Source organism: Diachasma alloeum, unplaced genomic scaffold (genome assembly GCF_001412515.2).
Source record: "Diachasma alloeum isolate Michigan unplaced genomic scaffold, Dall2.0 Dall_scaffold_00379, whole genome shotgun sequence".
Classification (NCBI taxonomy): Eukaryota; Metazoa; Arthropoda; class Insecta; order Hymenoptera; family Braconidae; genus Diachasma; species Diachasma alloeum.
Genome location: NW_021680518.1, coordinates 895,026 through 908,512, shown reverse-complemented (window position 1 = coordinate 908,512; position 13,487 = coordinate 895,026). Strand labels below are relative to the sequence as shown.

Genomic DNA, 13,487 nt, shown 5'->3' with positions numbered 1-13,487 from the left:
TGTCTGTGATTATTAGACAGCCGAAATGAAAAACTACTATCCCTTGTTTCGCATAAGACAACGATTTTTCGGGAGCAAAATACGTATGGGAGTATCGAATAACGAGGGAGTAGTGCTAGAAATAACATGTCTTGCGTGTACAGAGAATGCATTTTTTTTTAACTACCAAATCTATTTTTGCGACAAAAATTTTTCATTCCGGCGCACTCTCTGCATGTTTGGCACAAAAAAATCCTTTTTTGATAATTTTCAAAAAACTATTTTCTTGGCACAAGCAAAACTTGTTCNGGATAATTCACACCAGACGGTGCCTTTTCAGGATGAAAATATCTCATATAGAGGAAAATTTATCAACAAATATTTTATCCCTAAATTACACGATTGCTATCATATCATTATCATTGTTTCAATTAAGGGTGCCAAGTGAATTTGAAAAAAGATTCAAAAAAAATTTTTTCTTTCCCTCCATCATTGGAGAAATATGTATTCATCCATCCGACGAAATTTCAAACCCGCAACCGGATCTAGACGTCGAGAAAATAAATGCGGAAAATCCTCTATTTCGCGTGACGAACCTCGAGAAAGCATGGGATCAAATGGGTACGGCGGGTTGAAATATCTCTCTTATTCACCCCGGTACCCCATTGTTTTTTGTCGCCATCACATTGAACACATCATTCCCCATATCTTCAAATTTTTTCAAATTTTTCTTGAGTTCCTAGGGGGTTGAAACGTTCAATTTAATCAAAACTCCATAAGAGGCCGTGTATAAGACTGATTTCGTTCATTTAATTTCTCGATATCCATAAGTTCTAAAATTTTAAAATTGTCACCGATGTTCACCATCTGTCTAATACTATTAATTTAAAAAATTATAACTTTGTTGGTGAATGTCAATTGTCAAGGTCATCGCCAAATTCACTTGGCACCCTTAAGGGTTCATTTGTTGTCTGTGATTATTAGACAGCCGAAATGAAAAACTACTATCCCTTGTTTCGCATAAGACAACGATTTTTCGGGAGCAAAATACGTATGGGAGTATCGAATAACGAGGGAGTAGTGCTAGAAATAACATGTCTTGCGTGTACAGAGAATGCATTTTTTTTAACTACCAAATCTATTTTTGCGACAAAAATTTTTCATTCCGGCGCACTCTCTGCATGTTTGGCACAAAAAAATCCTTTTTTGATAATTTTCAAAAAACTATTTTCTTGGCACACGCAAGACTTGTTCGAGAACTCTGTCGTTTTTCTCTCAGTATAGAATCTGATTTATTGATGAAGTGATAAAATTGAAATATTCCGTATGAATTACTGCATTGACATTCATGCGAATACGTGGGTTTGGGGGGCAAGCGTCAAGAGATTTTTAATAATAGAGGAGAATTGAAGAGACAATTGACTTGATACTTACAACATCAGCACAGTAGCATCGTTCTGGCAGATTAATCGTCAACAGTGGATTTGGACTCCTGGTGTCCCAGAATTTGAGTGTCTTATCCCAGGAGCCAGTCATCAGACATGAGTAGTTTGATCCCTTGACCCAGTGACACGTTTTAACTGGTGCCTCGTGTTGAGCTACTTGGACACTCTGATTTGATGCTAAATCCCAGCATTTTACCATTTTGTCGCAGGATGCCATGAATACTTTGGTTCCATCCTGCACAATGCATCAACAAATTAATGAAGTATGTCATTCATGAATGACTGAAGGAGTGAAAAATCAGTAACAAAGTGGTAAAACGGTTCAAGTCTTTTTTTTTTATTTAAAGAGACTAGTTTTCACTGAATATCTCGGAATCTACGGCAGATAGCAAAATTTTTGTTATAACCTTTTTTGTAGAGCCGTTCGAGAGCTACAATAAATATAATTACGAAAATTTGGCTATCTCCCTTAGATTCGGAAATATTTCCCAAAAACTCAACTGGGAGACAAGTCGACTTAAACCGTTTTACCACTTCGCTACTGTAATAATTATTTTAAAAATTGATTAGTTCAATAATTGTTTCAATGCATGCATGAATGAATAAATGAATGAATCATCATAAAAATGAATCAGTCATTCAATATTTTCGATGAATTAAGGAAACAAAAAGTGTTGAAGGATTTTAGAGGCTTACATCGTGCCAACAAACGTCTAAAACCGGTCCCCCTAGTGTCTGCATGGACTTAGGAACAGTCTTCCCAGATTGTTCAACCTCCCAGCACCTGACGTTGCAGTCCCATGACCCAGCGACAAGAAAATTCTGGGGGATCGATGCTGGACTGAAAGCTAGACTCGATATCGAATCGTCTGGTGGTGAAACCACTTCAAAATCCTTCATGGGGTTGGCATTGCTTGGGGCAACAGCTCCCAATGTGCTTGTCTGGTTGAACATCTCTTTTTCCTGTTGTTCTCAATAAATTATTCCAACGATCCTTGTTTCACCTGCAATCGATTGAATAAACGAACAATTGGATCTTGTTCTTCGGTTTTTATGAGGTTAAAACGTTCAAAACACGCTTGAACGACAAGTACTAGTTGATATATTGTTGTCTCACAAAAATAATAAGGAAGGGAATAAATTGTACGAGTTACTGGAAACAAATGAAGGTTTATGTAGAAACCTTTGATAGAATTAACAAATTACTGTAAAAATCACTGGACTCCGGGTTTTCCGCCTTTATTCACTCTGGAAGCGTTTCAAACATGTTTTCAGCCCCACGAAGTTGCGCATTTATGTGAAATATTGTGAAATGGAGGGGAGGGGGGTCGTNGGGGGGGGGGGGGGGGGTCGTTTCGACAAAAAGAAAGTAAAGTGCTCGATAAGATTGGATCAGCCGTGCGCAGGCGTTGGAATGGTCACTGCAGGTTCAGTTGTCCCGGTTTAACACTCGTTTTCCTCGATTTGGTGCCGGACAACAACCACGAGTCAGAGAGTTGGTTACGATCGAGTAAACCATACTCGGAAAAATTAATCCGGATCGAAAAGTGAAGAAACATCAGTGGAAAATATTTTCGTAGGTGAGGGAAAATTGACGAACTGACCTTAAATCGTCAATACCTCCTGAGCAAATGATGCGATTGTGATAAGTCGGGGCTCATTTTCAAGTCTGAAAAAATATCTCTGTAATGAAAGAAAAAAATTTGAAATTCACTCTGCCGATCCAGAGATACTGAAGATGATAAAAGTCGTTTTATAGATTCTCCCCTAAGTCTGTTTCGTTTCATTCAAGGGGATCTTCAAATGGATGGAGGGGTGGTTGTCTAGGGGTTTGAGGTACTCTGGAGGCTTTTAAGAATTGTCTCTGTTGAACCGAATTGACCCTCGTTTATCAATTGACTGTAATTGAGAAGAGGAAGAGGAGGATTTCGACTGATTGATGGTGAGATGGCATTCGGACAGAGTGTCGGCTCTACCCAGGAGGAGGTGATCCAGAGGGATCGCATCGAGGTGGAGATGGGGGAGAAGAGGGTGAATGGACACTCGATGAGCAAGAGCAATGGACATATCAAGGTCAGTCAGGGCTTTGTTGGAAAATTGTTTTTCAGAGGTTTTCGAGGAAATTTGATTGTTGGGGATTTTAGTTTTTGGGTAATTCGAGAATTATCTCGGGAATGCGTGGAGATACGGGAAAATATCACAAATCATTTTTGCGGGGAATTAAATTTCCCGCAAAAAAACCCCCAGTCTTACGATGTTTTTTGATAAATCCAATAGTTGAGCGGATATTTGCGAAAAACTCAGGGCGCGATGTTTCACTCACATTTGGTATCATCTCTTGTTACTTCCCAATTATATCGGGAATGAGTGGAAATACGGAAAAATATCAAAAGACAGTTTTTGTCGGGAATTCAATTTCCTACAAAAAATCCTTATGATGTTTTTCGATAACTCTATTAGTTTGATAAATATTTGCAAAGAGCTCTGCAAAAATTTTTGGCACATCATCAGACGCGTAGAATTCGCGGGATAATTCACGTTTTCAGCGGATGATTCATGCAAAAATATCTCAGATATGAGGTAACGCGTGTGATAAGAGCTTGAGGCGAGTGTTTAGTCATAATAAGCCAACGATTTCATTCTTATTATAATTGTTAATCAACGGACAGAGCTGAAAACTCAGATTTTTGCATTTAATCTCTGAATTTGTACATTTATGGATTCAACTAATGTCCTTGATCACTTTAGGGCCATTTGTTGGTACAATTGTTAATGTTATCACATTGAGTTATCTCCAGTTATCTCCAAATGAGTAAATAATAGAATACATTATTAATGTGGTCAGATGGACGGCTGCAGCAGAACGAAAAAACGAAAAGAGGAGCCTCAGCGTTCGGGAGAATCATTCGAAGAACCGTCACTAATTACTATCGCCCTAACTCACCTCGGTTTTTACATTCTCATGCTCCTGGGGATCATCAATAAGCTGTTGTTCACACCGCAAGTGGCCAAGGAGCAGAACAGAAAGGTATTGTCTTCACATTCCTAAGGTAGAACATTTCAAAACATTTTTCTCATTCGAGACACCAGAGATTATTTTGCTAAAGTCTTCCAGAAGAGGCAGTTCAAGAGATTTATCAAGAGATTTTTTAATTAAATTAAGGCCCGGATGTACTATCTTTCTAACGTTATCTCGATGTTTTTTTTTCATCTTTCGTCATCTGAAATTGTCAATTGAGTCGTGCATCATGCAGAAGTTTTGAAAAATTAAGAATGAATAATCAAAAAAAAGTAGAAGAAATTCTTAATTTTTTCAAAGAGCATTTTTAATTTATATACAGAATAAGTTGAATAACAAGAAATTGAAAAATGTATCTGATTTAGGGTGACAAATGGCGGCCTGTCAGAGACATTTATTACGGAAAAAACTCTTTGAAAAAAGTTGTAATATTTTGGAGAATTTTTTAATTACACTTTTATCACATAAAAATGGCAGATGACTACATATCATTGTTTTGAAAATTGAGATACGTAGCTGTCACTTCCCATGAGGAGTTAGTGTTCAGGGAAAATGACAGCTAATAGATAATTTGCCACGTCGAATCAGATATTTGTAATTTCCACTTTTTTCAACTCATTCTGAATCCCAATTAAAAACACTCTTTGAAAAAGTTAAGAATTTTTTCTATTTTTTTAAATCATTCTATCACAATTTTTGGGAATTTCTACATGATGTACCACTCGATTGACAATTTTGGATTACGAAAGATGAAAAAAATCCAGATAACATTCATAGATAGTACACCCGGGCTTTAATTAAATTAAATGAAGATTGAATTTATCATTTCACCTTTTCAATTTGATTTAATTTTACTCAACATTTTTTTTTCAAGGGTTATCCTCCACTTTACGATGCCTTCGACACATTCTACTTGAGATACGTTTACAGAAGAGTCAGGGACTGTTGGAATCGACCTATATGCTCAGTTCCAGGGGCTATGGTCACCCTGAAGGATAGAGTTACTCACGACCACGGTTGGACATTCCAGTAAGTATTATCGAGTCCTCCTTTCACTAAACCATATAGAGACGGTGCGAAACATTCAATTAAATATCTAGACTGTTGACTATTTTTGTCACATTATATCGTCACTGAAAATTCCAAATTTTATGGGAAAATCAATGAAAACTGTGAATTTTAGGTCAATTTTTCAATAAAATCAATGAAAATGAAATTCTAGGTAAATATTGTATTGAATTTTTAGTTGATTGACAATTCAAGTAGGCTGAAACTGAATACTAACGTTTTGAGTGAAAATCCGAGTAATTTTGGGAATTCTCATCTTCCTGCTGCTCAAGAATTTGGAATTTCACGCAATTTTCAGTAAAATCAGTTCATGATTCTTGCCCCCCAAGTCAAATTCCATGTCACTCTCCCCAAAATTACTGGTCATCCATGAAACTTCAATTTGTTCCAACAATCTAACTCAGTCTTTTGATCAATTACCTCAGTCATCAATTGATGAACTTCTGAATGCAGGTGATTATTTTTTCTTTCGTCAGATTCACTGGGACTGAGACCCCCTGCATCAATCTAGGGTCTTATAATTACTTGGGATTTGCTGAAGCCACTGGGCCCTGTGCTGATCAGAGCATCGAGGCTGTCAAGAAGTATGGACTCTCTACCTGCAGCACACGTCTGGAACTCGGTAATAAAAACATTCGTTTATTGTTTTCATTTATCGGTGCAATGATCTCGATGATGATTGGATTTATGAGAAAATGGCGAGACATTTTTCTTGCAGTCGAGACAATTCTCGACGAAAAATGACATTTTCTCCTAAACATTAAACATTTGACATTTCATTTTTTTCAACAGATAATTCCACAATTAAAAAAAATGTTTCGTTCTATGAATATAATATCAAACTTTTCGAGTCATTTATATAATTTTCATGGAATTGAATCAGTGTAGGAGAGAATAATAAACGATTTTTTGTAGTTGAGGAAATTTTCTACAAAATATCTTCACATTTTCTTCTAACTGCCCTCAAGCACTAAATAATGAGATAAATGCCACCAAAAGTTCAATTTTTTTATTTCCAAAGAGAACTTAACGCCTTTTTAATTATGCAATCATCTTAACGACAGGTGCATTTAAGAAAAACGTCACTGAATGTCTGTTTGATGATGTAATCATCTCGTTAACAATTGATTTTACGAAAAAATATTACAAATTTTTTTTCAACTGAGAAGATATTTAAATAATTTCATAAATTGTCAATTCTACAAATCGTTAAATTAATTCAACATTAATTTCGCCCGTCAATCGTTGACTTAACGATCGTCGAGATAATTGCAAAATCACCTTCAACGCCTTAATTAACATATAAATTTTATTGAAAAATTCAGGAACCATGCCAATACATTTAGAATTGGAACGTCTGACTGCCAGATTTCTGCAAGTTGAGGATGCCATTGTATTTGGCATGGGTTTTGCAACGAATGCGCTGAATCTACCGTCTCTAGTAACATCAGGGTGTCTTGTACTGAGTGACATTAAGAATCATGCGTCATTAATTCTTGGATTGAGACTGTCAAAAGCTGTCACCAGAGTTTTTGGTCACAATGGTAATGAAATTATCATTCAATTAATTAAATCGTCAATGCCTTCATCAAATTGACAGCTCATTCGTCAAATTATCAATTCATTTATTAAATTATGAATCCATACATTGAATCAATTCGTAATTTGATGACTTGACGAATGTTCAAGCGAATGTACCCGCGTTGATTAATTTGTTAAATTTATTACAGACGTTCAACACCTCGAAGAATGCCTGAGGGAGGCAATCGCCAAGGGCCAACCGAATACTGGCGAACCCTGGAAAAAAATCGTCATCGTAGTCGAGGGAATCTACTCGATGGAAGGCTCTGTGGTTCACCTCCCAGAGATGATAGAGTTGAAGAAGAAATACAAGGCATATCTGTACCTGGACGAGGCTCACAGCACTGGGGCCATGGGGAAGAATGGGAGAGGAATATGTGATTACTATGGAGTTGACCCTAAGGAGATTGACATCCTCATGGGAACCTTCACCAAGAGCTTCGGCTCGGCTGGGGGTTACATTGCTGGCTCCAAGGTAATTTCTTCAATTGAAAATTCAGGAAAACGTGAGACATTCCACTCAAGACGGCAGAAATTTTTTTTCCTGGGATTTTTCAAAACTAAATTAACACTTTTCATTAAATAAGTGATTGATAGTAGATTTTTAGAAGAGTTTTCCGCAAATATTTCAGAATTCGCGAGGGATAGCAAAATTTTTGTGAAGACCTTTTTTGTAGAGAAAATCAAGGGCTAAAAAAAGTGTCGTATGAAAATTTGTCTATCTCTCATGGATCTCGTGATATTCGTCAAAACGAATGTTAAAAAATTGAAATCCCCGACAACTGCTTTTCTATTTCCATTTGCTTCATTTTTGTTACAATATAAGTTTCAGTTCTTTATTTCCCCACAATCTTTTGCAATTCTCAGCAATTTAAACCAGATGTGTTCCTTGAAAGTGTTGAAACTATCGATTCCAGACGCTCATAAATGATTTACCGGTGTAAATGTTAAGAAAAATCAATATTACAATAATGGAATTCCCCTTTCAAAGACATCCATCAGTTTTTCATCAATATCCCGCGATCCCTTGGAGATACAAAAATTTTCGTTGAACCTTTTTTGTAGCTCTCGAAATTCCGCACAAAAAAGTTCCTCATGAAAATTGTTCTATCTCCCGTGGATCCCCAGATATTCAAAACTAAATTAACATTTTTCATTAAATAAGTGATTGATAGTAGATTTTTAGAAGAGTTTTCTACAAATATTTCAGAATTCGCGAGGGATAGCAAAATTTTTGTGAAGACCTTTTTTGTAGAGAAAATCAAGGGCTAAAAAAAGTTTCGTATGAAAATTTGTCTATCTCTCATGGATCTCGTGATATTCGTCAAAACGAATGTTAAAAAATTGAAATCCCCGACAACTGCTTTTTTATTTCCATTTGCTTCATTTTTATTACAATATAAGTTTCAGTTCTTTATTCCCCCACAAGCTTTTGCAATTCTCAGCAATTTAAACCAGAAGTGTTCCTTGAAAGTGTTGAAATTATCGATTCCAGACTCATAAATGATTTACCGGTGTAAATGTTAGGAAAAATCAATATTACAAAAATTGAATTCCCCTTTCAAAGACACCCATCAGTTTTTCATCAATATCCCGCGATCCCTTGGAGATACAAAAATTTTCGTTGAACCTTTTTTGTAGCTCTCGAAATTCCACACAAAAAAGTTCCTCATGAAAATTCTTCTATTTCGCGTGGATCCCCAGATAATCCCAAAAAACCCCAGCAACTTTCTTCTATACCTCCTCCTTCAATTTCTATTACAATATCAGCCCTAGTTCTTTCTTCCCCAACAATCTTATTCACCGCCCAACAACTCAAGCCAAAAATACCTTGTTGAAATTATTCATTCCAGGCCCTCATAAATCATTTACGAGTGCACAGTCATGCCCACAGCTACGCGGTGTCAATGTCACCGCCTATTGCCCAACAAATTATAACATCGATGACAATTATCATGGGTGAGGATGGCACGGATGCTGGTAAAATTCGTACGAAACAATTGGCAAGAAATACGAGGTATTTCCGACGCAAGCTTCACCAGATGGGGGTCATCGTCCTGGGGCACGAGCACTCGCCAGTTATTCCGATGATGGTGTACCTGTACTCGAAGATTGGACTCGTTGTGCGCACCTTCACGGAGAATAAAATTGCTGCTGTGGGGGTGGGATTCCCTGCAACACCCCTCATGGCTGGGAGAATAAGATTCTGCATATCTGCTGCTCATACTAAAGAACAACTCGATTATGTTATCAAGAATGTCGAGGAACTTGCTGATCACATTGGGTTGAAGTACTCGAGAAAGCTGAGGGACCCTAACCCCATCGAGTATTACTCTGATGATGAATCAGAATAGGGGAATTTTTGACGATATTTTCATCATTGGAAAATGATTTTTGGGAATTTATTCAGTTGTGAAGAGGTAAAGTGGAGAAATTTAGGGAAGTGGGGAGGAGTCGGTGGGGGGAAATGTTTAGAGACATTTTTTGTTGAGAATTAAATTGAATACAAAAAAGCTTCTCGACATTTCCCTCTAAATCTCTTCGGGGTAAAAGGTATTTGATGTAGGCAGTGGTGTAGTTTATAACAACGAAAAATCAAGTTCATTCATAGATAAATGCCTTAAACATACAACTGTGCTGATTTTTTTGATAGCCAGGATCAATAATTCATGAACGACTCAGTAGTGAAGTGATAAGAATGGAAATAAGTCGTTTTTTCCAGATCTTATTTAGCGAGAAATTACCATGGCTATTTTTTTCAGGAGAAAATGTCACGTAAAAAATATTTTTTTTAATTTTTAGTCACAGACAATTAATGAAACTTTTACTTTTCTTTTTTACTTTTGAAATTCAAGTAAATTTTTTTGCTACATAATTATGGTATTGTCTCATGAATGAGGCAATTTAGAGTAAAAGTACAAAACTTTTTTTCTAGTAAACTTAATTTTCTGTTTAAGAGAGTCCTTCGACATTTTTTTCAATATCGAAAATCTGAATTATTAAATAAGTTTTATCACTTCACTGTAGAAAAATTCTAGTACATTCACTGCCTCTCTATATTTTAATTTCAGCTCGTGTATAAAATATCATAGTATAAATACGCAATCGTCTCAATGATCATTTTAATAATTACGTTTTTTATGCATGCTAATTCAGGACAAGGCTCACTCCAGAATGATAATGGAAGGGCAATTAGTAGATAAGTTATCTAATGGATTGTTTGATCGAGGGGACGAAGACTAATCAATTCTCCTCATTTCCAAACAGCCATTTCGACTTTGAAATATGAGAGAAAAAACATCCCGATACGTAATGGTTGATTAAACATTAAGGGAACGCTATTTTGTTTGAAAAATAATTGGATAAAAAATGAAAAATTATTTGTTCGGAAATTTGAGGATTTCAGGCTTCATCCCCTCGAAATAAGGGACAATGGAACAAATCACTACATTTCATATACCTCACAGCATAATGAGATAATGAACTTGACAAATAACGAGCACAAAACGGAATAAAATTCAGCAAATAGTGCATTAAAACAGGAAAAATTGTCATCTTCTGAAAAACCGATTTTTCACTTTCATTTCGTTTTTAAGAACATGAGTGAATGAATGATATTTCTTTTAAAGTAGCTCTACCCTTACGGTAAATTCAAAGATTATTGAAAACTGAAAAAAAATTGCAGAAAACTCGATTAGATTCGGAATTGTAATTTTTTTCTCAATTTAATTATCGTTTTGGTTTTTCAAAGTAGAAATGTTTAAAAATCAGGATTCAACCCAGTGTCTTACGTGAAAATCAACATTTCCATTGTAATCAAAGATTAAAATCTCAATTTTTTTTCATTAGATGTGAAAAAATCAGGAATTTTTTTGACACTTCATAAAAAATAATTCACCGTTTTGCAAACAAGTTTTATTATTTATTAATAAGAGGGAAATGTTTGAAAATTTCAATATTTTGCGAAATTTAATTTAGATAGTACTGACTGGGTATGAATTCTTTCAAATTTTTTCCATGCAATTAAGTTGAAAAATTTAAAAACTGAAAATATCCAAAAGTACAGCGTACCCTGGCCGAAGGGTAGAGCTACTTTAAGAAGTATCTAGCCCTGATTAGATACCTAAAACCGTCGTTTCAGTTAATAAATCAATTTTCCCTGTTTTGAAATTCTATTGATGAATTGAAATTATCATTAGAGCATTGACAAGCTCATTAGTATCTTCGAGCATTGAAGATTTGGCGCAAATGCTGTAGTACAAAGTAATCGAGAGAAAAGTGCTAATATTGTTGAAGCTTATTGGGGCATTAATAGATTTACCAGTGTCTCGTTATCTAATTGTAACTCAAGTATTACATGTAGTAATTACGTCGAGCTTATCAATTCTGCTTTCTAATTCATTTTTTTTTGAACAAATTAGTTGAAGGCCTAGAGGAATTTTCAATCACAATCACATTTTTTTTTCAGAAAAATTATTTTGTGAATATTTTTCCACAAGAAATTGTCTCAACTTCCAACTGTTTCCATTTTATGTCGATCAGAAAATTCCTCAGCTTTTTCAATACAAAATTGACATTATTCTCGCTCTACAATTCTCTACGATAACTGCACAAGATTATTACTCATTATTCATAAAAAAATATTTTCATTCCAATCAAGTCCAGTTATTGAAAATCATACGTCAGCACTTGGCATTCCCACAGTTTATTTTTGTAAAAATGAGGATGAAACAGAGATTTATAGTATTTCCATACGATTATTTATTATAACATGATCATAATTGAATAAATGAACCTAACAACATCCAGATTTCTGTTTTTTATCACCTGTTTTTCACTTGAGCCAAGATGCCCTGGAGTCTGGTCATTATGATGGGGTTTGCACAGAGACAGTTCTCGGGCTCGTACGGGGGCTCGATGGAGACAGCCCCCTGGATCTTCAGGACGTCATCCTCGTCAACAACTGGAATTCTGCTCTCGATTAATAATCTCATCAGTTCTTCTTTCCTCTTCTGGATTTCGGGAATCGAAATTTCAGGTTTTCTGCTGGAGAAAAATTCTGGCAGCTTCTCTTCTGAGTTCTCGAGGATCTCGATGGACTTTACGGAGTCTCCGATTACTACTTTCGCTTGGTAATCACCAGATTCCTTTGGATTCATCAATATGATACTGGAAATTGAAATCAAATCATTTCTCAACTTAAATTCTCTATATTCCCATTTAAATCTCTAATTATCTCGATAACGATTTATTTTAGAAGAAAATTACATAAGATATTTTTTGTAGGAAATTGAATTCTACACAAAAAATGTCTCAGGACATTTCACCGTAGCGTCAATAGTTCACGAGATATTCGTGGAATTAGTGGAGGTGTTAGTCAAATTTTGGTAATTTTAATAGTGTAACGAATTAATTCATGATTCATTTGGTTATTAGGTTACAGTGGTTAATTGTTGGGCTCCTGTTGCGTTTTGAAGTGGATTGTATATTCTAACCTCTCAGACACCGGGTCCACAGTGTAAATAACACCCTCGTAAACACTGGAGTCCTTCCCAGTGATTTTCACTCGTTTGTTGACGTAATTTCTGTATTCAACTGGATCGTTCTTATAAATCCTATGAGAATACTTCGATTCATCTTCATTTGACATTTTCTCTGGCTCTTGAAAAAGGTTTTCCGGACGCACTTTCAGCCACTGACAGCACGACTCAACGATTCAACCTCCTAACGTTATCAGCGCTCTTAGAATATAAAAATACACTCATAATTTGTGCAATTGAAAAAATTAAGGGGGGAGAAAATAAATTAAGAGCCACTGGAACTTAATTTGAATTGAATTTTGCTTTTTCCCGTAAAATCCCATAAAAAAATTTCCAACCCCGTGGGAAAAGTACTTTTTCATCACGCTGTGACGAAAAGTGAACTTTTAGGCACGCGGAGCACAATTTCCGCCACATTGTGATGAAAAATATTGTTCATAACTCGTGAAAAAATGTTTTTTAGCTGGTGGGATTATATCACTCGCCTTCGGCTCGTGATATACCCACTTTCGGCTGCCACTCGCCAAAAAACACTTTTTTGCACTCGTTACGAAATATACTATTTTTTCAACATGAAGAATGCAAAAAAAACAAACACTTCCCACTGCAACAGGGGAGGGTGGGGTAAAATGGACACTTTTGAATTTTTTTGAAATGTTCATGACGTGTTGAATTGCCCATGAAATGGAATAATTTTATTTTCCAATAGAAAGAACAATGATTCCTCTTTGTGATTAGCATAGACTGAGTTCAATTGATAAATCTGTTTCTGAGTTATGAATATTTAAACAAAAATCAAAAGTGTCCATTTTACCCCATCCTTCCCTATCTTTCTCGGGACTCCCTAAATCCCAT

The 13,487-nt window shown here is 35.7% G+C and overlaps 3 protein-coding genes across 6 annotated transcripts in view; 1 reads left to right on the top strand and 2 right to left on the bottom strand.

Moving 5' to 3' along the window:
* The window catches only part of LOC107041824 (mRNA export factor), a 5,296-nt gene extending 2,574 nt beyond the window's left edge, over positions 1 to 2,722 (bottom strand). Inside the window, exons 1-3 of one of the 3 annotated variants that reach the window (XM_015262593.2) lie at positions 2,631 to 2,722; positions 2,121 to 2,428; positions 1,414 to 1,659 (exon numbers count right to left, since the gene is read on the bottom strand). In XM_015262593.2, coding sequence (XP_015118079.1) covers positions 1,414 to 1,659; positions 2,121 to 2,378 — 504 coding nt within the window. In that variant the 5' untranslated portion in view covers positions 2,379 to 2,428; positions 2,631 to 2,722. Of the gene's footprint in view, positions 1 to 1,413; positions 1,660 to 2,120; positions 2,429 to 2,518 lie in introns of all 3 variants that reach the window. The other 2 variants (XM_015262594.2, XM_015262595.2) reach the window with 2 other exon arrangements.
* A 140-nt stretch (positions 2,723 to 2,862) lies between these two features.
* LOC107041823 (serine palmitoyltransferase 2) lies at positions 2,863 to 10,776 on the top strand. Of its 2 annotated transcripts, XM_015262591.1 has the most exons (8): positions 2,863 to 3,004; positions 3,217 to 3,497; positions 4,270 to 4,452; positions 5,318 to 5,472; positions 5,988 to 6,133; positions 6,837 to 7,055; positions 7,242 to 7,567; positions 8,946 to 10,776. In XM_015262591.1, exons 2-8 carry the CDS (start codon positions 3,372 to 3,374, stop codon positions 9,444 to 9,446), a joined length of 1,656 nt encoding a protein of 551 aa, XP_015118077.1. In that variant the 5' UTR covers positions 2,863 to 3,004; positions 3,217 to 3,371; the 3' UTR covers positions 9,447 to 10,776. The 2 variants fall into 2 exon arrangements, with proteins under 2 accessions (XP_015118077.1, XP_015118078.1); XM_015262592.1 differs by lacking the exons at positions 2,863 to 3,004; positions 3,217 to 3,497 and adding an exon at positions 4,125 to 4,184.
* Positions 10,777 to 11,724: 948 nt separating this feature from the next.
* On the bottom strand, positions 11,725 to 12,878 carry LOC107041785 (gem-associated protein 6). The gene is made up of 2 exons (XM_015262521.2): positions 12,588 to 12,878; positions 11,725 to 12,261 (listed from the first exon to the last, which is right to left on the bottom strand). Exons 1-2 carry the CDS (start codon positions 12,740 to 12,742, stop codon positions 11,916 to 11,918), a joined length of 501 nt encoding a protein of 166 aa, XP_015118007.1. The 5' UTR covers positions 12,743 to 12,878; the 3' UTR covers positions 11,725 to 11,915.
* Positions 12,879 to 13,487: the final 609 nt, after the last annotated feature.